Raw genomic sequence first — 23,846 nt, forward strand, 5'->3', positions numbered from 1 at the left:
GGAATGTTGATTTTTTTACTATTTGCATTTTATTCATTAGATTCTAGAATAGGTAGTTTCACAATAAGTTGGAAGCCCTGCTAATATTGCTGAATAAATTGATGCTGATACTAGTAATTTGAAAAGAGGTTACATGAAGATCTGTTTGAGAGACCAAGTTATATAACGTTGATTGTTAGAACCTCAGGCAATTTAAGTATTCAATACAATGAATTAAACATCTAGTTTTGTTTATCTTTTGTTGAAACTGAATTGAACATATAAGAAACCTATAATTATACAGGATGTCCTCATTTGTACCTGTCGTGGGGTATCTGTTGAGTTTCCAAGTGATTTGTTAATCACTTGTTCAATTAACGAGCTGTTTATGTAATGGTATTTACACCCCACAAAAAACGACGATGTTTGAGGCTATAAGAGCGGGGGAAAGAAAATATTCGTCATGTGAAACAACTTTTAAATTTTTAGTGTTAATCATTAATTTCAGATTTTCTGACAATTGATATACCTGTAGTTGTAGAAGCGGGTCCTGTGGTTGTTGGAATCAAAGGTGAACTTGTTCCCGGGGCTCCAGCTTGAGTGCCAGTAGTTGGGGCTGACGCTGTAGAAGATGTTCCAGAGGTAAACACAGGAGACGATGTAGGTGTTGTGGCCGGTTGTCCTGTGGTCACAGCTACAGAAAACAACACAGGCTTAGTACATATATTTTAACACATGCATATATAAATAAAAAACAATTTCGATTTCATCTGTTAATAAAGATGTCGATTTGTCCTCCACTAATGAAGCTGAAATATTATATATGTAAAAGGGAACATGTGCTATATTCCTGCACTGTCAAAATTCCAAATGACATGGAAGTTGTTTTATTAGTAATATAAGTTAAATCACATTTGATCAATTTGAAACAACCGAGTTCTTTTTATTTCAGTAGCCTTCTTCATAACAGCTTCAACCTCAACATTTTCAATCCATTTTGACAAATAATTACAAATTAACACAATAGATAAATTGGTATAGTTAAAATATCAAGGATTTAAGGATTAAATTTATCAATATCTATCATCAATACATATGAATGAATGAAATATGGAAAATATAAGGTTGAATGCATTTGTATATATTGGTTATAATTTTATTGGGTTTACAAGAGCAGTTTATCAAATTTAATTGTGGTAATTTTATTGTACAAAAAGCACAACAACAGTAGTTACCTTTAATACAACCCTCCACGACAATATTTTTTAAAACCGGAGCAACATTAGGAGTTGTTACTGGTATGATCGTCAATTTTATGTCGTCAGCCAACACAGGTTTTTTAAATTCCACTTCTGCTACACCAGTTGGTTTTACCTATTGAAATACATAGCCATATGAAATGTATTAATGATCCTTTAATGGAATACTATATTGAATAGTCAAGTGTCATTTATTGGTACATGCCCCATAAATGGTTGAAATAACATATATAGTGTTGATTTATGACAGACCAGTTAAGGCTAAATGCAACTTTTTATTGCAAAACATACAATTGTTTCTGTGATGATTGGAAAGTTTGTTGAATTTTCCTAATTATTGACCATGTGCATAATTGATTGACTTCATCGTCTAAAATTTATGTTAAAAAAACATGAAATCGTTTTTATATCAGTTTTACCTTTAGTCGATGTTACAAGCCAAAATTTTACAATAATCCTTCTTTTACTACAAATTTCGTAAATTCTGTTTATGAATGTTTTACTTCTGATTGTAAACAACGTATGAACAAAGAATGCAAGAAAACAACATCATTTAGAAGGTAACTTTTTTCCAGTTAAATTTGATTTAATATTGAACCATTAATACGATGAAAATACAGCGCTAGTTATTTACAAAGTCCATACACAAAATTCAAACACTTATGTATATGGTCTTACACTAAGAAGCCTAATGGCCTAACCAACGACACCAGAGTATGATGTAACGTAATTTTTCAACATTATTTGGTTGTACTAGAATATCAGAACTGCTTTCGTGCTCTGTTTAGATAATGAATTGAAGTTGTCTTCTTTTTCATTGTTTCATTGATATTACCATAAGATGATAATTATTGATGTTCATACCTTAATAGTCTTCTCCTCAACTAAAACGCCGTCTTTATAAAGTTTGAAAACAACACTGTCAACAAGTTCTGTTTCAACAGCAATATTCATTATCGGAGTAGTGTCAGTTGGTTTTAATTCTAAAACAGGATTATCGCCACCAGGTGACGGTTTCCACCCTGTAGGTTTCAAAGCGTTTTCAGTACCATCTGGAGACGTTGGTGAAGTCACACTATCCAAAGTTATTGGGCCCTTTGTCGAATCATCCGGACAAATTTCCAACCCTAAAAAACCACATAGCATTAGTATAAATCCGAATATTAGGAATTTATATGATGGATGACTGTTAGTTACTATTAATATTGACATATTCATTTATTGACAACAGCAAGATAGTGATCATCTTGTAATCTTTATCGAACTTCCTGCAATATCATAAGGGCTTTTCGTTCAAAAGTTTGACCTGTTAGCAAACGAAATGTTTGACAGACCACTAGTCGTATTGGAATGTCGAGACCCTGAATATTTGTCCAATTGAGGAGATGTGGAACATTGAAGTAAATGGGAAATATATATTCCTTATGAAAGCGCTACCAGAATTTACACCAAAATAAACCGACGATGTTTAGGGCTTAAAGAGCGAGGAAAACAAAATATTTGTCATGTGAAACAACTTTTAAAATTTCATCCAATATATCTAACGCTGTTTCACAAAACGAAAAAGATGTACCAGGACAATATTAATAAAGAGATTTGAGCGAACTTTTAAACTTGAAACTGTACAAATAACGTCAGGAAATTGTTTTGTTGATAATTAGTTTCAGATTTTCTGACTAATAATATACCTGTAGTTGTAGAAGCGGGTCCTGTGGTTGTTGGAATCAAAGGTGGACTTGTTCCTGTGGCTCCAGCTTGAGTGCCAGTAGTTGGGGCTGACGCTGTAGAGGGTGTCACAGAGGTAAACACAGGAGACGATGTAGGTGTTGTGGCCGGTTGTCCTGTGGTCACAGCTACAGAAAAAAATCACAGGCTTAGTACATATATTTTAACACATGCATATATAACTAAAAACAAATTTGATTTCATCTATTAATAAAGTTGTCGATTTGTCCTTCGCTAATGAAGCTGAAATATTATATATGTAAAAGGGAACATGTGGTATTTGCCGGCACTGTCATATTTCAAAATGACATGGAAATTGTTTTATTAGTAATATAAGTTAAATCACATTTGATCAATTTGAAACAACCGAGTTCTTTTTATTTCAGTAGCCTTCTTCATAACAGCTTCAACCTCAACATTTTCAATCCATTTTGACAAATAATTACAAATTAAGACAATAGATAAATTGGTATAGTTAAAATATCAAGGATTTAAGGATTAAATTTATCAATATCTATCATCAATACATATGAATGAATGAAATATGGAAAATATAAGGTTGAATGCATTTGTATATATTGGTTATAATTTTATTGGGTTTACAAGAGCAGTTTATCAAATTTAATTGTGTTAATTTTATTGTACAAAAAGCACAACAACAGTAGTTACCTTTAATACAACCCTCCACGACAATATTTTTTAAAACCGGAGCAACATTAGGAGTTGTTACTGGTATGATCGTCAATTTTATGTCGTCAGCCAACACAGGTTTTTTAAATTCCACTTCTGCTACACCAGTTGGTTTTACCTATTGAAATACATAGCCATATGAAATGTATTAATGATCCTTTAATGGAATACTATATTGAATAGTCAAGTGTCATTTATTGGTACATGCCCCATAAATGGTTGAAATAACATATATAGTGTTGATTTATGACAGACCAGTTAAGGCTAAATGCAACTTTTTATTGCAAAACATATAATTGTTTCTGTGATGATTGGAAAGTTTGTGGAATTTTCCTAATTATTGACCATGTGCATAATTGATTGACTTCATCGTCTAAAATTTATGTTAAAAAAACATGAAATCGTTTTTATATCATTTTTACCTTTAGTCGATGTTACAAGCCAAAATTTTACAATAATCCTTCTTTTACTACAAATTTCGTAAATTCTGTTTATGAATGTTTTACTTCTGATTGTAAACAACGTATGAACAAAGAATGCAAGAAAACAACATCATTTAGAAGGTAACTTTTTTCCAGTTAAATTTGATTTAATATTGAACCATTAATACGATGCAAATACAGCGCTAGTTATTTACAAAGTCCATACACAAAATTCAAACACTTATGTATATGGTCTTACACTAAGAAACCTAATGGCCTAACCAACGACACCAGAGTATGATGTAACGTAATTTTTCAACATTATTTGGTTGTACTAGAATATCAGAACTGCTTTTCGTGCTCTGTTTAGATAATGAATTGGAGTTGTCTTCTTTTTCATTGTTTCATTGATATTACCATAAGATGATAATTATTTATGTTCATACCTTAACAGTCTTCTCCTCAACTAAAACGCCGTCTTTATAAAGTTTGAAAACAACACTGTCAACAAGTTCTGTTTCAACAGCAATATTCATTATCGGAGTAGTGTCAGTTGGTTTTAACTCTAAAACAGGACTTGTGTCACCAGGTGACGGTTTCCACCCTTTAGGTTTCAAAGCGTTTTCAGCACCATCTGGGGTCGTTGTTGAAGTCACACTATCCAAAGTTAATGAGCCCTTTGGCGAATCATCAGGACAAGTTTCAAAACCTACAAGTTCAAATAGCAATAGCATAAATAGAAATACAAGAAATACATATGATGAATGGCTGATAGTTACCATTCTCCCTGCAAGATTAGGAGGGCTTTTCGTTCAAAAGTTTGACCTGTTAGCAAACAAAACATGTGAAAGAAAATAGTGGTATTGGAATGTTGAGAACCTTAACATTTGTCCGATTGAGAGGATGAGTGATGTCAAAAGTTTAACCCAAACAAGTTAATTGATGGACAAGATACTACTTTAATTTTCCTTTCGGTCGATATTTGTATTCCACGATTTTATCTTAGTATGGTACCATGGAAAAAGGTTACATTTCTATTCAATCAATCAATCGACCAGTTTAAAAAAAGAAATCAAACTTGTAAAATTAGCCTAACATAGTTTACATTTTTTCAATATCTAGAAACGAGATATCTAAACTATATTTGAGGAATTGACTATAATTACTTGTCAATTCAAAAATCAAGCATCTCGATAATACCTTTTTCAGAGAATGTATTGTTTCTATTAGGGTAATTCGTTGGTACACAGTACGATCCCCTTCTTAAGTCAAGACATTTGAATTAACAATTATGGCCTTTCTTTCTTAAGAAACAAAGCAGGACCATCTCATTCAATATGTCTGTTAGTTCGATATGGGAGATACAACTGTTAATAATAGAAAAGTCAAATACTTTGATACTATTGCTTGAAGAACTAGTCTCAACTTGAATGTACCCTCACGGAATGTTGATTTTTTTACTATTTGCATTTTATTCATTAGATTCTAGAATAGGTAGTTTCACAATAAGTTGGAAGCCCTGCTAATATTGCTGAATAAATTGATGCTGATACTAGTAATTTGAAAAGAGGTTACATGAAGATCTGTTTGAGAGACCAAGTTATATAACGTTGATTGTTAGAACCTCAGGCAATTTAAGTATTCAATACAATGAATTAAACATCTAGTTTTGTTTATCTTTTGTTGAAACTGAATTGAACATATAAGAAACCTATAATTATACAGGATGTCCTCATTTGTACCTGTCGTGGGGTATCTGTTGAGTTTCCAAGTGATTTGTTAATCACTTGTTCAATTAACGAGCTGTTTATGTAATGGTATTTACACCCCACAAAAAACGACGATGTTTGAGGCTATAAGAGCGGGGAAAAGAAAATATTCGTCATGTGAAACAACTTTTAAATTTTTAGTGTTAATCATTAATTTCAGATTTTCTGACAATTGATATACCTGTAGTTGTAGAAGCGGGTCCTGTGGTTGTTGGAATCAAAGGTGGACTTGTTCCCGGGGCTCCAGCTTGAGTGCCAGTAGTTGGGGCTGACGCTGTAGAAGATGTTCCAGAGGTAAACACAGGAGACGATGTAGGTGTTGTGGCCGGTTGTCCTGTGGTCACAGCTACAGAAAACAACACAGGCTTAGTACATATATTTTAACACATGCATATATAAATAAAAAACAATTTCGATTTCATCTGTTAATAAAGATGTCGATTTGTCCTCCACTAATGAAGCTGAAATATTATATATGTAAAAGGGAACATGTGCTATATTCCTGCACTGTCAAAATTCCAAATGACATGGAAGTTGTTTTATTAGTAATATAAGTTAAATCACATTTGATCAATTTGAAACAACCGAGTTCTTTTTATTTCAGTAGCCTTCTTCATAACAGCTTCAACCTCAACATTTTCAATCCATTTTGACAAATAATTACAAATTAAGACAATAGATAAATTGGTATAGTTAAAATATCAAGGATTTAAGGATTAAATTTATCAATATCTATCATCAATACATATGAATGAATGAAATATGGAAAATATAAGGTTGAATGCATTTGTATATATTGGTTATAATTTTATTGGGTTTACAAGAGCAGTTTATCAAATTTAATTGTGTTAATTTTATTGTACAAAAAGCACAACAACAGTAGTTACCTTTAATACAACCCTCCACGACAATATTTTTTAAAACCGGAGCAACATTAGGAGTTGTTACTGGTATGATCGTCAATTTTATGTCGTCAGCCAACACAGGTTTTTTAAATTCCACTTCTGCTACACCAGTTGGTTTTACCTATTGAAATACATAGCCATATGAAATGTATTAATGATCCTTTAATGGAATACTATATTGAATAGTCAAGTGTCATTTATTGGTACATGCCCCATAAATGGTTGAAATAACATATATAGTGTTGATTTATGACAGACCAGTTAAGGCTAAATGCAACTTTTTATTGCAAAACATACAATTGTTTCTGTGATGATTGGAAAGTTTGTTGAATTTTCCTAATTATTGACCAATTGCATAATTGATTGACTTCATCGTCTAAAATTTATGTTAAAAAAACATGAAATCGTTTTTATATCAGTTTTACCTTTAGTCGATGTTATAAGCCAAAATTTTACAATAATCCTTCTTTTATTACAAATTTTGTAAATTCTGTTTATGAATGTTTTACTTCTGATTGTAAACAACGTATGAACAAAGAATGCAAGAAAACAACATCATTTAGAAGGTAACTTTTTTCCAGTTAAATTTGATTTAATATTGAACCATTAATACGATGAAAATACAGCGCTAGTTATTTACAAAGTCCATACACAAAATTCAAACACTTATGTATATGGTCTTACACTAAGAAGCCTAATGGCCTAACCAACGACACCAGAGTATGATGTAACGTAATTTTTCAACATTATTTGGTTGTACTAGAATATCAGAACTGCTTTCGTGCTCTGTTTAGATAATGAATTGAAGTTGTCTTCTTTTTCATTGTTTCATTGATATTACCATAAGATGATAATTATTTATGTTCATACCTTAACAGTCTTCTCCTCAACTAAAACGCCGTCTTTATAAAGTTTGAAAACAACACTGTCAACAAGTTCTGTTTCAACAGCAATATTCATTATCGGAGTAGTGTCAGTTGGTTTTAATTCTAAAACAGGATTATCGCCACCAGGTGACGGTTTCCACCCTGTAGGTTTCAAAGCGTTTTCAGTACCATCTGGAGACGTTGGTGAAGTCACACTATCCAAAGTTATTGGGCCCTTTGTCGAATCATCCGGACAAATTTCCAACCCTAAAAAACCACATAGCATTAGTATAAATCCGAATATTAGGAATTTATATGATGGATGACTGTTAGTTACTATTAATATTGACATATTCATTTATTGACAACAGCAAGATAGTGATCATCTTGTAATCTTTATCGAACTTCCTGCAATATCATAAGGGCTTTTCGTTCAAAAGTTTGACCTGTTAGCAAAGGAAATGTTTGACAGACCACTAGTCGTATTGGAATGTCGAGACCCTGAATATTTGTCCAATTGAGAAGATGTGGAACATTGAAGTAAATGGGAAATATATATTCCTTATGAAAGCGCTACCAGAATTTACACCAAAATAAACCGACGATGTTTAGGGCTTAAAGAGCGAGGAAAACAAAATATTTGTCATGTGAAACAACTTTTAAAATTTCATCCAATATATCTAACGCTGTTTCACAAAACGAAAAAGATGTACCAGGACAATATTAATAAAGAGATTTGAGCGAACTTTTAAACTTGAAACTGTACAAATAACGTCAGGAAATTGTTTTGTTGATAATTAGTTTCAGATTTTCTGACTAATAATATACCTGTAGTTGTAGAAGCGGGTCCTGTGGTTGTTGGAATCAAAGGTGGACTTGTTCCTGTGGCTCCAGCTTGAGTGCCAGTAGTTGGGGCTGACGCTGTAGAGGGTGTCACAGAGGTAAACACAGGAGACGATGTAGGTGTTGTGGCCGGTTGTCCTGTGGTCACAGCTACAGAAAAAAATCACAGGCTTAGTACATATATTTTAACACATGCATATATAACTAAAAACAAATTTGATTTCATCTATTAATAAAGTTGTCGATTTGTCCTTCGCTAATGAAGCTGAAATATTATATATGTAAAAGGGAACATGTGGTATTTGCCGGCACTGTCATATTTCAAAATGACATGGAAGTTGTTTTATTAGTAATATAAGTTAAATCACATTTGATCAATTTGAAACAACCGAGTTCTTTTTATTTCAGTAGCCTTCTTCATAACAGCTTCAACCTCAACATTTTCAATCCATTTTGACAAATAATTACAAATTAAGACAATAGATAAATTGGTATAGTTAAAATATCAAGGATTTAAGGATTAAATTTATCAATATCTATCATCAATACATATGAATGAATGAAATATGGAAAATATAAGGTTGAATGCATTTGTATATATTGGTTATAATTTTATTGGGTTTACAAGAGCAGTTTATCAAATTTAATTGTGTTAATTTTATTGTACAAAAAGCACAACAGTAGTTACCTTTAATACAACCCTCCACGACAATATTTTTTAAAACCGGAGCAACATTAGGAGTTGTTACTGGTATGATCGTCAATTTTATGTCGTCAGCCAACACAGGTTTTTTAAATTCCACTTCTGCTACACCAGTTGGTTTTACCTATTGAAATACATAGCCATATGAAATGTATTAATGATCCTTTAATGGAATACTATATTGAATAGTCAAGTGTCATTTATTGGTACATGCCCCATAAATGGTTGAAATAACATATATAGTGTTGATTTATGACAGACCAGTTAAGGCTAAATGCAACTTTTTATTGCAAAACATATAATTGTTTCTGTGATGATTGGAAAGTTTGTTGAATTTTCCTAATTATTGACCATGTGCATAATTGATTGACTTCATCGTCTAAAATTTATGTTAAAAAAACATGAAATCGTTTTTATATCATTTTTACCTTTAGTCGATGTTACAAGCCAAAATTTTACAATAATCCTTCTTTTACTACAAATTTCGTAAATTCTGTTTATGAATGTTTTACTTCTGATTGTAAACAACGTATAAACAAAGAATGCAAGAAAACAACATCATTTAGAAGGTAACTTTTTTCCAATTAAATTTGATTTAATATTGAACCATTAATACGATGCAAATACAGCGCTAGTTATTTACAAAGTCCATACACAAAATTCAAACACTTATGTATATGGTCTTACACTAAGAAACCTAATGGCCTAACCAACGACACCAGAGTATGATGTAACGTAATTTTTCAACATTATTTGGTTGTACTAGAATATCAGAACTGCTTTTCGTGCTCTGTTTAGATAATGAATTGGAGTTGTCTTCTTTTTCATTGTTTCATTGATATTACCATAAGATGATAATTATTTATGTTCATACCTTAACAGTCTTCTCCTCAACTAAAACGCCGTCTTTATAAAGTTTGAAAACAACACTGTCAACAAGTTCTGTTTCAACAGCAATATTCATTATCGGAGTAGTGTCAGTTGGTTTTAACTCTAAAACAGGACTTGTGTCACCAGGTGACGGTTTCCACCCTTTAGGTTTCAAAGCGTTTTCAGCACCATCTGGGGTCGTTGTTGAAGTCACACTATCCAAAGTTAATGAGCCCTTTGGCGAATCATCAGGACAAGTTTCAAAACCTACAAGTTCAAATAGCAATAGCATAAATAGAAATACAAGAAATACATATGATGAATGGCTGATAGTTACCATTCTCCCTGCAAGATTAGGAGGGCTTTTCGTTCAAAAGTTTGACCTGTTAGCAAACAAAACATGTGAAAGAAAATAGTGGTATTGGAATGTTGAGAACCTTAACATTTGTCCGATTGAGAGGATGAGTGATGTCAAAAGTTTAACCCAAACAAGTTAATTGATGGACAAGATACTACTTTAATTTTCCTTTCGGTCGATATTTGTATTCCACGATTTTATCTTAGTATGGTACCATGGAAAAAGGTTACATTTCTATTCAATCAATCAATCGACCAGTTTAAAAAAAGAAATCAAACTTGTAAAATTAGCCTAACATAGTTTACATTTTTTCAATATCTAGAAACGAGATATCTAAACTATATTTGAGGAATTGACTATAATTACTTGTCAATTCAAAAATCAAGCATCTCGATAATACCTTTTTCAGAGAATGTATTGTTTCTATTAGGGTAATTCGTTGGTACACAGTACGATCCCCTTCTTAAGTCAAGACATTTGAATTAACAATTATGGCCTTTCTTTCTTAAGAAACAAAGCAGGACCATCTCATTCAATATGTCTGTTAGTTCGATATGGGAGATACAACTGTTAATAATAGAAAAGTCAAATACTTTGATACTATTGCTTGAAGAACTAGTCTCAACTTGAATGTACCCTCACGGAATGTTGATTTTTTTACTATTTGCATTTTATTCATTAGATTCTAGAATAGGTAGTTTCACAATAAGTTGGAAGCCCTGCTAATATTGCTGAATAAATTGATGCTGATACTAGTAATTTGAAAAGAGGTTACATGAAGATCTGTTTGAGAGACCAAGTTATATAACGTTGATTGTTAGAACCTCAGGCAATTTAAGTATTCAATACAATGAATTAAACATCTAGTTTTGTTTATCTTTTGTTGAAACTGAATTGAACATATAAGAAACCTATAATTATACAGGATGTCCTCATTTGTACCTGTCGTGGGGTATCTGTTGAGTTTCCAAGTGATTTGTTAATCACTTGTTCAATTAACGAGCTGTTTATGTAATGGTATTTACACCCCACAAAAAACGACGATGTTTGAGGCTATAAGAGCGGGGGAAAGAAAATATTCGTCATGTGAAACAACTTTTAAATTTTTAGTGTTAATCATTAATTTCAGATTTTCTGACAATTGATATACCTGTAGTTGTAGAAGCGGGTCCTGTGGTTGTTGGAATCAAAGGTGGACTTGTTCCCGGGGCTCCAGCTTGAGTGCCAGTAGTTGGGGCTGACGCTGTAGAAGATGTTCCAGAGGTAAACACAGGAGACGATGTAGGTGTTGTGGCCGGTTGTCCTGTGGTCACAGCTACAGAAAACAACACAGGCTTAGTACATATATTTTAACACATGCATATATAAATAAAAAACAATTTCGATTTCATCTGTTAATAAAGATGTCGATTTGTCCTCCACTAATGAAGCTGAAATATTATATATGTAAAAGGGAACATGTGCTATATTCCTGCACTGTCAAAATTCCAAATGACATGGAAGTTGTTTTATTAGTAATATAAGTTAAATCACATTTGATCAATTTGAAACAACCGAGTTCTTTTTATTTCAGTAGCCTTCTTCATAACAGCTTCAACCTCAACATTTTCAATCCATTTTGACAAATAATTACAAATTAAGACAATAGATAAATTGGTATAGTTAAAATATCAAGGATTTAAGGATTAAATTTATCAATATCTATCATCAATACATATGAATGAATGAAATATGGAAAATATAAGGTTGAATGCATTTGTATATATTGGTTATAATTTTATTGGGTTTACAAGAGCAGTTTATCAAATTTAATTGTGTTAATTTTATTGTACAAAAAGCACAACAACAGTAGTTACCTTTAATACAACCCTCCACGACAATATTTTTTAAAACCGGAGCAACATTAGGAGTTGTTACTGGTATGATCGTCAATTTTATGTCGTCAGCCAACACAGGTTTTTTAAATTCCACTTCTGCTACACCAGTTGGTTTTACCTATTGAAATACATAGCCATATGAAATGTATTAATGATCCTTTAATGGAATACTATATTGAATAGTCAAGTGTCATTTATTGGTACATGCCCCATAAATGGTTGAAATAACATATATAGTGTTGATTTATGACAGACCAGTTAAGGCTAAATGCAACTTTTTATTGCAAAACATATAATTGTTGCTGTGATGATTGGAAAGTTTGTTGAATTTTCCTAATTATTGACCATGTGCATAATTGATTGACTTCATCGTCTAAAATTTATGTTAAAAAAACATGAAATCGTTTTTATATCATTTTTACCTTTAGTCGATGTTACAAGCCAAAATTTTCAATAATCCTTCTTTTACTACAAATTTCGTAAATTCTGTTTATGAATGTTTTACTTCTGATTGTAAACAACGTATGAACAAAGAATGCAAGAAAACAACATCATTTAGAAGGTAACTTTTTTCCAGTTAAATTTGATTTAATATTGAACCATTAATACGATGCAAATACAGCGCTAGTTATTTACAAAGTCCATACACAAAATTCAAACACTTATGTATATGGTCTTACACTAAGAAACCTAATGGCCTAACCAACGACACCAGAGTATGATGTAACGTAATTTTTCAACATTATTTGGTTGTACTAGAATATCAGAACTGCTTTTCGTGCTCTGTTTAGATAATGAATTGGAGTTGTCTTCTTTTTCATTGTTTCATTGATATTACCATAAGATGATAATTATTTATGTTCATACCTTAACAGTCTTCTCCTCAACTAAAACGCCGTCTTTATAAAGTTTGAAAACAACACTGTCAACAAGTTCTGTTTCAACAGCAATATTCATTATCGGAGTAGTGTCAGTTGGTTTTAACTCTAAAACAGGACTTGTGTCACCAGGTGACGGTTTCCACCCTTTAGGTTTCAAAGCGTTTTCAGCACCATCTGGGGTCGTTGTTGAAGTCACACTATCCAAAGTTAATGAGCCCTTTGGCGAATCATCAGGACAAGTTTCAAAACCTACAAGTTCAAATAGCAATAGCATAAATAGAAATACAAGAAATACATATGATGAATGGCTGATAGTTACCATTCTCCCTGCAAGATTAGGAGGGCTTTTCGTTCAAAAGTTTGACCTGTTAGCAAACAAAACATGTGAAAGAAAATAGTGGTATTGGAATGTTGAGAACCTTAACATTTGTCCGATTGAGAGGATGAGTGATGTCAAAAGTTTAACCCAAACAAGTTAATTGATGGACAAGATACTACTTTAATTTTCCTTTCGGTCGATATTTGTATTCCACGATTTTATCTTAGTATGGTACCATGGAAAAAGGTTACATTTCTATTCAATCAATCAATCGACCAGTTTAAAAAAAGAAATCAAACTTGTAAAATTAGCCTAACATAGTTTACATTTTTTCAATATCTAGAAACGAGATATCTAAACTATATTTGAGGAATTGACTATAATTACTTGTCAATTCAAAAATCAAGCATCTCGATAATACCTTTTTCAGAGAATGTATTGTTTCTATTAGGGTAATTCGTTGGTACACAGTACGATCCCCTTCTTAAGTCAAGACATTTGAATTAACAATTATGGCCTTTCTTTCTTAAGAAACAAAGCAGGACCATCTCATTCAATATGTCTGTTAGTTCGATATGGGAGATACAACTGTTAATAATAGAAAAGTCAAATACTTTGATACTATTGCTTGAAGAACTAGTCTCAACTTGAATGTACCCTCACGGAATGTTGATTTTTTTACTATTTGCATTTTATTCATTAGATTCTAGAATAGGTAGTTTCACAATAAGTTGGAAGCCCTGCTAATATTGCTGAATAAATTGATGCTGATACTAGTAATTTGAAAAGAGGTTACATGAAGATCTGTTTGAGAGACCAAGTTATATAACGTTGATTGTTAGAACCTCAGGCAATTTAAGTATTCAATACAATGAATTAAACATCTAGTTTTGTTTATCTTTTGTTGAAACTGAATTGAACATATAAGAAACCTATAATTATACAGGATGTCCTCATTTGTACCTGTCGTGGGGTATCTGTTGAGTTTCCAAGTGATTTGTTAATCACTTGTTCAATTAACGAGCTGTTTATGTAATGGTATTTACACCCCACAAAAAACGACGATGTTTGAGGCTATAAGAGCGGGGGAAAGAAAATATTCGTCATGTGAAACAACTTTTAAATTTTTAGTGTTAATCATTAATTTCAGATTTTCTGACAATTGATATACCTGTAGTTGTAGAAGCGGGTCCTGTGGTTGTTGGAATCAAAGGTGGACTTGTTCCCGGGGCTCCAGCTTGAGTGCCAGTAGTTGGGGCTGACGCTGTAGAAGATGTTCCAGAGGTAAACACAGGAGACGATGTAGGTGTTGTGGCCGGTTGTCCTGTGGTCACAGCTACAGAAAACAACACAGGCTTAGTACATATATTTTAACACATGCATATATAAATAAAAAACAATTTCGATTTCATCTGTTAATAAAGATGTCGATTTGTCCTCCACTAATGAAGCTGAAATATTATATATGTAAAAGGGAACATGTGCTATATTCCTGCACTGTCAAAATTCCAAATGACATGGAAGTTGTTTTATTAGTAATATAAGTTAAATCACATTTGATCAATTTGAAACAACCGAGTTCTTTTTATTTCAGTAGCCTTCTTCATAACAGCTTCAACCTCAACATTTTCAATCCATTTTGACAAATAATTACAAATTAAGACAATAGATAAATTGGTATAGTTAAAATATCAAGGATTTAAGGATTAAATTTATCAATATCTATCATCAATACATATGAATGAATGAAATATGGAAAATATAAGGTTGAATGCATTTGTATATATTGGTTATAATTTTATTGGGTTTACAAGAGCAGTTTATCAAATTTAATTGTGGTAATTTTATTGTACAAAAAGCACAACAACAGTAGTTACCTTTAATACAACCCTCCACGACAATATTTTTTAAAACCGGAGCAACATTAGGAGTTGTTACTGGTATGATCGTCAATTTTATGTCGTCAGCCAACACAGGTTTTTTAAATTCCACTTCTGCTACACCAGTTGGTTTTACCTATTGAAATACATAGCCATATGAAATGTATTAATGATCCTTTAATGGAATACTATATTGAATAGTCAAGTGTCATTTATTGGTACATGCCCCATAAATGGTTGAAATAACATATATAGTGTTGATTTATGACAGACCAGTTAAGGCTAAATGCAACTTTTTATTGCAAAACATACAATTGTTTCTGTGATGATTGGAAAGTTTGTTGAATTTTCCTAATTATTGACCATGTGCATAATTGATTGACTTCATCGTCTAAAATTTATGTTAAAAAAACATGAAATCGTTTTTATATCAGTTTTACCTTTAGTCGATGTTACAAGCCAAAATTTTACAATAATCCTTCTTTTACTACAAATTTCGTAAATTCTGTTTATGAATGTTTTACTTCTGATTGTAAACAACGTATGAACAAAGAATGCAAGAAAACAACATCATTTAGAAGGTAACTTTTTTCCAGTTAAATTTGATTTAATATTGAACCATTAATACGATGAAAATACAGCGCTAGTTATTTACAAAGTCCATACACAAAATTCAAACACTTATGTATATGGTCTTACACTAAGAAGCCTAATGGCCTAACCAACGACACCAGAGTATGATGTAACGTAATTTTTCAACATTATTTGGTTGTACTAGAATATCAGAACTGCTTTCGTGCTCTGTTTAGATAATGAATTGAAGTTGTCTTCTTTTTCATTGTTTCATTGATATTACCATAAGATGATAATTATTTATGTTCATACCTTAACAGTCTTCTCCTCAACTAAAACGCCGTCTTTATAAAGTTTGAAAACAACACTGTCAACAAGTTCTGTTTCAACAGCAATATTCATTATCGGAGTAGTGTCAGTTGGTTTTAATTCTAAAACAGGATTATCGCCACCAGGTGACGGTTTCCACCCTGTAGGTTTCAAAGCGTTTTCAGTACCATCTGGAGACGTTGGTGAAGTCACACTATCCAAAGTTATTGGGCCCTTTGTCGAATCATCCGGACAAATTTCCAACCCTAAAAAACCACATAGCATTAGTATAAATCCGAATATTAGGAATTTATATGATGGATGACTGTTAGTTACTATTAATATTGACATATTCATGTATTGACAACAGCAAGATAGTGATCATCTTGTAATCTTTATCGAACTTCCTGCAATATCATAAGGGCTTTTCGTTCAAAAGTTTGACCTGTTAGCAAACGAAATGTTTGACAGACCACTAGTCGTATTGGAATGTCGAGACCCTGAATATTTGTCCAATTGAGAAGATGTGGAACATTGAAGTAAATGGGAAATATATATTCCTTATGAAAGCGCTACCAGAATTTACACCAAAATAAACCGACGATGTTTAGGGCTTAAAGAGCGAGGAAAACAAAATATTTGTCATGTGAAACAACTTTTAAAATTTCATCCAATATATCTAACGCTGTTTCACAAAACGAAAAAGATGTACCAGGACAATATTAATAAAGAGATTTGAGCGAACTTTTAAACTTGAAACTGTACAAATAACGTCAGGAAATTGTTTTGTTGATAATTTGTTTCAGATTTTCTGACTAATAATATACCTGTAGTTGTAGAAGCGGGTCCTGTGGTTGTTGGAATCAAAGGTGGACTTGTTCCTGTGGCTCCAGCTTGAGTGCCAGTAGTTGGGGCTGACGCTGTAGAGGGTGTCACAGAGGTAAACACAGGAGACGATGTAGGTGTTGTGGCCGGTTGTCCTGTGGTCACAGCTACAGAAAAAAATCACAGGCTTAGTACATATATTTTAACACATGCATATATAACTAAAAACAAATTTGATTTCATATATTAATAAAGTTGTCGATTTGTCCTTCGCTAATGAAGCTGAAATATTATATATGTAAAAGGGAACATGTGGTATTTGCCGGCACTGTCATATTTCAAAATGACATGGAAGTTGTTTTATTAGTAATATAAGTTAAATCACATTTGATCAATTTGAAACAACCGAGTTCTTTTTATTTCAGTAGCCTTCTTCATAACAGCTTCAACCTCAACATTTTCAATCCATTTTGACAAATAATTACAAATTAACACAATAGATAAATTGGTATAGTTAAAATATCAAGGATTTAAGGATTAAATTTATCAATATCTATCATCAATATATATGAATGAATGAAATATGGAAAATATAAGGTTGAATGCATTTGTATATATTGGTTATAATTTTATTGGGTTTACAAGAGCAGTTTATCAAATTTAATTGTGTTAATTTTATTGTACAAAAAGCACAACAACAGTAGTTACCTTTAATACAACCCTCCACGACAATATTTTTTAAAACCGGAGCAACATTAGGAGTTGTTACTGGTATGATCGTCAATTTTATGTCGTCAGCCAACACAGGTTTTTTAAATTCCACTTCTGCTACACCAGTTGGTTTTACCTATTGAAATACATAGCCATATGAAATGTATTAATGATCCTTTAATGGAATACTATATTGAATAGTCAAGTGTCATTTATTGGTACATGCCCCATAAATGGTTGAAATAACATATATAGTGTTGATTTATGACAGACCAGTTAAGGCTAAATGCAACTTTTTATTGCAAAACATATAATTGTTTCTGTGATGATTGGAAAGTTTGTTGAATTTTCCTAATTATTGACCATGTACATAATTGATTGACTTAATCGTCTAAAATGTATGTTAAAAAAACATGAAATCGTTTTTATATCATTTTTACCTTTAGTCGATGTTACAAGCCAAAATTTTACAATAATCCTTCTTTTACTACAAATTTCGTAAATTCTGTTTATGAATGTTTTACTTCTGATTGTAAACAACGTATGAACAAAGAATGCAAGAAAACAACATCATTTAGAAGGTAACTTTTTTCCAGTTAAATTTGATTTAATATTGAACCATTAATACGATGCAAATACAGCGCTAGTTATTTACAAAGTCCATACACAAAATTCAAACACTTATGTATATGGTCTTACACTAAGAAACCTAATGGCCTAACCAACGACACCAGAGTATGATGTAACGTAATTTTTCAACATTATTTGGTTGTACTAGAATATCAGAACTGCTTTTCGTGCTCTGTTTAGATAATGAATTGGAGTTGTCTTCTTTTTCATTGTTTCATTGATATTACCATAAGATGATAATTATTTATGTTCATACCTTAACAGTCTTCTCCTCAACTAAAACGCCGTCTTTATAAAGTTTGAAAACAACACTGTCAACAAGTTCTGTTTCAACAGCAATATTCATTATCGGAGTAGTGTCAGTTGGTTTTAACTCTAAAACAGGACTTGTGTCACCAGGTGACGGTTTCCACCCTTTAGGTTTCAAAGCGTTTTCAGCACCATCTGGGGTCGTTGTTGAAGTCACACTATCCAAAGTTAATGAGCCCTTTGGCGAATCATCAGGACAAGTTTCAAAACCTACAAGTTCAAATAGCAATAGCATAAATAGAAATACAAGAAATACATATGATGAATGGCTGATAGTTACCATTCTCCCTGCAAGATTAGGAGGGCTTTTCGTTCAAAAGTTTGACCTGTTAGCAAACAAAACATGTGAAAGAAAATAGTGGTATTGGAATGTTGAGAACCTTAACATTTGTCCGATTGAGAGGATGAGTGATGTCAAAAGTTTAACCCAAACAAGTTAATTGATGGACAAGATACTACTTTAATTTTCCTTTCGGTCGATATTTGTATTCCACGATTTTATCTTAGTATGGTACCATGGAAAAAGGTTACATTTCTATTCAATCAATCAATCGACCAGTTTAAAAAAAGAAATCAAACTTGTAAAATTAGCCTAACATAGTTTACATTTTTTCAATATCTAGAAACGAGATATCTAAACTATATTTGAGGAATTGACTATAATTACTTGTCAATTCAAAAATCAAGCATCTCGATAATACCTTTTTCAGAGAATGTATTGTTTCTATTAGGGTAATTCGTTGGTACACAGTACGATCCCCTTCTTAAGTCAAGACATTTGAATTAACAATTATGGCCTTTCTTTCTTAAGAAACAAAGCAGGACCATCTCATTCAATATGTCTGTTAGTTCGATATGGGAGATACAACTGTTAATAATAGAAAAGTCAAATACTTTGATACTATTGCTTGAAGAACTAGTCTCAACTTGAATGTACCCTCACGGAATGTTGATTTTTTTACTATTTGCATTTTATTCATTAGATTCTAGAATAGGTAGTTTCACAATAAGTTGGAAGCCCTGCTAATATTGCTGAATAAATTGATGCTGATACTAGTAATTTGAAAAGAGGTTACATGAAGATCTGTTTGAGAGACCAAGTTATATAACGTTGATTGTTAGAACCTCAGGCAATTTAAGTATTCAATACAATGAATTAAACATCTAGTTTTGTTTATCTTTTGTTGAAACTGAATTGAACATATAAGAAACCTATAATTATACAGGATGTCCTCATTTGTACCTGTCGTGGGGTATCTGTTGAGTTTCCAAGTGATTTGTTAATCACTTGTTCAATTAACGAGCTGTTTATGTAATGGTATTTACACCCCACAAAAAACGACGATGTTTGAGGCTATAAGAGCGGGGGAAAGAAAATATTCGTCATGTGAAACAACTTTTAAATTTTTAGTGTTAATCATTAATTTCAGATTTTCTGACAATTGATATACCTGTAGTTGTAGAAGCGGGTCCTGTGGTTGTTGGAATCAAAGGTGGACTTGTTCCCGGGGCTCCAGCTTGAGTGCCAGTAGTTGGGGCTGACGCTGTAGAAGATGTTCCAGAGGTAAACACAGGAGACGATGTAGGTGTTGTGGCCGGTTGTCCTGTGGTCACAGCTACAGAAAACAACACAGGCTTAGTACATATATTTTAACACATGCATATATAAATAAAAAACAATTTCGATTTCATCTGTTAATAAAGATGTCGATTTGTCCTCCACTAATGAAGCTGAAATATTATATATGTAAAAGGGAACATGTGCTATATTCCTGCACTGTCAAAATTCCAAATGACATGGAAGTTATTTTATTAGTAATATAAGTTAAATCACATTTGATCAATTTGAAACAACCGAGTTCTTTTTATTTCAGTAGCCTTCTTCATAACAGCTTCAACCTCAACATTTTCAATCCATTTTGACAAATAATTACAAATTAACACAATAGATAAATTGGTATAGTTAAAATATCAAGGATTTAAGGATTAAATTTATCAATATCTATCATCAATACATATGAATGAATGAAATATGGAAAATATAAGGTTGAATGCATTTGTATATATTGGTTATAATTTTATTGGGTTTACAAGAGCAGTTTATCAAATTTAATTGTGTTAATTTTATTGTACAAAAAGCACAACAACAGTAGTTACCTTTAATACAACCCTCCACGACAATATTTTTTAAAACCGGAGCAACATTAGGAGTTGTTACTGGTATGATCGTCAATTTTATGTCGTCAGCCAACACAGGTTTTTTAAATTCCACTTCTGCTACACCAGTTGGTTTTACCTATTGAAATACATAGCCATATGAAATGTATTAATGATCCTTTAATGGAATACTATATTGAATAGTCAAGTGTCATTTATTGGTACATGCCCCATAAATGGTTGAAATAACATATATAGTGTTGATTTATGACAGACCAGTTAAGGCTAAATGCAACTTTTTATTGCAAAACATACAATTGTTTCTGTGATGATTGGAAAGTTTGTTGAATTTTCCTAATTATTGACCATGTGCATAATTGATTGACTTCATCGTCTAAAATTTATGTTAAAAAAACATGAAATCGTTTTTATATCAGTTTTACCTTTAGTCGATGTTACAAGCCAAAATTTTACAATAATCCTTCTTTTACTACAAATTTCGTAAATTCTGTTTATGAATGTTTTACTTCTGATTGTAAACAACGTATGAACAAAGAATGCAAGAAAACAACATCATTTAGAAGGTAACTTTTTTCCAGTTAAATTTGATTTAATATTGAACCATTAATACGATGAAAATACAGCGCTAGTTATTTACAAAGTCCATACACAAAATTCAAACACTTATGTATATGGTCTTACACTAAGAAGCCTAATGGCCTAACCAACGACACCAGAGTATGATGTAACGTAATTTTTCAACATTATTTGGTTGTACTAGAATATCAGGACTGCTTTCGTGCTCTGTTTAGATAATGAATTGAAGTTGTCTTCTTTTTCATTGTTTCATTGATATTACCATAAGATGATAATTATTTATGTTCATACCTTAACAGTCTTCTCCTCAACTAAAACGCCGTCTTTATAAAGTTTGAAAACAACACTGTCAACAAGTTCTGTTTCAACAGCAATATTCATTATCGGAGTAGTGTCAGTTGGTTTTAATTCTAAAACAGGATTATCGCCACCAGGTGACGGTTTCCACCCTGTAGGTTTCAAAGCGTTTTCAGTACCATCTGGAGACGTTGGTGAAGTCACACTATCCAAAGTTATTGGGCCCTTTGTCGAATCATCCGGACAAATTTCCAACCCTAAAAAACCACATAGCATTAGTATAAATCCGAATATTAGGAATTTATATGATGGATGACTGTTAGTTACTATTAATATTGACATATTCATTTATTGACAACAGCAAGATAGTGATCATCTTGTAATCTTTATCGAACTTCCTGCAATATCATAAGGGCTTTTCGTTCAAAAGTTTGACCTGTTAGCAAACGAAATGTTTGACAGACCACTAGTCGTATTGGAATGTCGAGACCCTGAATATTTGTCCAATTGAGAAGATGTGGAACATTGAAGTAAATGGGAAATATATATTCCTTATGAAAGCGCTACCAGAATTTACACCAAAATAAACCGACGATGTTTAGGGCTTAAAGAGCGAGGAAAACAAAATATTTGTCATGTGAAACAACTTTTAAAATTTCATCCAATATATCTAACGCTGTTTCACAAAACGAAAAAGATGTACCAGGACAATATTAATAAAGAGATTTGAGCGAACTTTTAAACTTGAAACTGTACAAATAACGTCAGGAAATTGTTTTGTTGATAATTAGTTTCAGATTTTCTGACTAATAATATACCTGTAGTTGTAGAAGCGGGTCCTGTGGTTGTTGGAATCAAAGGTGGACTTGTTCCTGTGGCTCCAGCTTGAGTGCCAGTAGTTGGGGCTGACGCTGTAGAGGGTGTCACAGAGGTAAACACAGGAGACGATGTAGGTGTTGTGGCCGGTTGTCCTGTGGTCACAGCTACAGAAAAAAATCACAGGCTTAGTACATATATTTTAACACATGCATATATAACTAAAAACAAATTTGATTTCATCTATTAATAAAGTTGTCGATTTGTCCTTCGCTAATGAAGCTGAAATATTATATATGTAAAAGGGAACATGTGGTATTTGCCGGCACTGTCATATTTCAAAATGACATGGAAGTTGTTTTATTAGTAATATAAGTTAAATCACATTTGATCAATTTGAAACAACCGAGTTCTTTTTATTTCAGTAGCCTTCTTCATAACAGCTTCAACCTCAACATTTTCAATCCATTTTGACAAATAATTACAAATTAACACAATAGATAAATTGGTATAGTTAAAATATCAAGGATTTAAGGATTAAATTTATCAATATCTATCATCAATACATATGAATGAATGAAATATGGAAAATATAAGGTTGAATGCATTTGTATATATTGGTTATAATTTTATTGGGTTTACAAGAGCAGTTTATCAAATTTAATTGTGTTAATTTTATTGTACAAAAAGCACAACAACAGTAGTTACCTTTAATACAACCCTCCACGACAATATTTTTTAAAACCGGAGCAACATTAGGAGTTGTTACTGGTATGATCGTCAATTTTATGTCGTCAGCCAACACAGGTTTTTTAAATTCCACTTCTGCTACACCAGTTGGTTTTACCTATTGAAATACATAGCCATATGAAATGTATTAATGATCCTTTAATGGAATACTATATTGAATAGTCAAGTGTCATTTATTGGTACATGCCCCATAAATGGTTGAAATAACATATATAGTGTTGATTTATGACAGACCAGTTAAGGCTAAATGCAACTTTTTATTGCAAAACATATAATTGTTTCTGTGATGATTGGAAAGTTTGTTGAATTTTCCTAATTATTGACCATGTGCATAATTGATTGACTTCATCGTCTAAAATTTATGTTAAAAAAACATGAAATCGTTTTTATATCATTTTTACCTTTAGTCGATGTTACAAGCCAAAATTTTACAATAATCCTTCTTTTACTACAAATTTCGTAAATTCTGTTTATGAATGTTTTACTTCTGATTGTAAACAACGTATGAACAAAGAATGCAAGAAAA

The 23,846-nt window shown here is 32.0% G+C and overlaps 1 protein-coding gene across 1 annotated transcript in view; it reads right to left on the reverse strand.

The window, feature by feature from the left end:
- The window catches only part of LOC139513596 (mucin-3B-like), a 204,456-nt gene that overhangs the window by 46,310 nt on the left and 134,300 nt on the right, over positions 1-23,846 (reverse strand). Inside the window, exons 129-154 of the mRNA XM_071302241.1 lie at positions 23,279-23,417; positions 22,573-22,737; positions 21,749-22,011; positions 20,861-20,999; positions 20,155-20,319; positions 18,651-18,913; positions 17,762-17,900; positions 17,056-17,220; positions 16,232-16,494; positions 15,344-15,482; positions 14,638-14,802; positions 13,134-13,396; positions 12,246-12,384; positions 11,540-11,704; positions 10,036-10,298; positions 9,147-9,285; positions 8,444-8,608; positions 7,620-7,882; positions 6,732-6,870; positions 6,026-6,190; positions 4,522-4,784; positions 3,633-3,771; positions 2,927-3,091; positions 2,103-2,365; positions 1,215-1,353; positions 509-673 (exon numbers count right to left, since the gene is read on the reverse strand). Of these exons, the coding sequence (XP_071158342.1) occupies positions 509-673; positions 1,215-1,353; positions 2,103-2,365; positions 2,927-3,091; positions 3,633-3,771; positions 4,522-4,784; positions 6,026-6,190; positions 6,732-6,870; positions 7,620-7,882; positions 8,444-8,608; positions 9,147-9,285; positions 10,036-10,298; positions 11,540-11,704; positions 12,246-12,384; positions 13,134-13,396; positions 14,638-14,802; positions 15,344-15,482; positions 16,232-16,494; positions 17,056-17,220; positions 17,762-17,900; positions 18,651-18,913; positions 20,155-20,319; positions 20,861-20,999; positions 21,749-22,011; positions 22,573-22,737; positions 23,279-23,417 (4,840 nt within the window). The remainder of the gene's footprint in view (positions 1-508; positions 674-1,214; positions 1,354-2,102; positions 2,366-2,926; positions 3,092-3,632; positions 3,772-4,521; positions 4,785-6,025; positions 6,191-6,731; positions 6,871-7,619; positions 7,883-8,443; positions 8,609-9,146; positions 9,286-10,035; positions 10,299-11,539; positions 11,705-12,245; positions 12,385-13,133; positions 13,397-14,637; positions 14,803-15,343; positions 15,483-16,231; positions 16,495-17,055; positions 17,221-17,761; positions 17,901-18,650; positions 18,914-20,154; positions 20,320-20,860; positions 21,000-21,748; positions 22,012-22,572; positions 22,738-23,278; positions 23,418-23,846) is intronic.

This window comes from Mytilus edulis, chromosome 2 (assembly GCF_963676685.1).
Source record: "Mytilus edulis chromosome 2, xbMytEdul2.2, whole genome shotgun sequence".
In the NCBI taxonomy this organism is placed as follows: domain Eukaryota; kingdom Metazoa; phylum Mollusca; class Bivalvia; order Mytilida; family Mytilidae; genus Mytilus; species Mytilus edulis.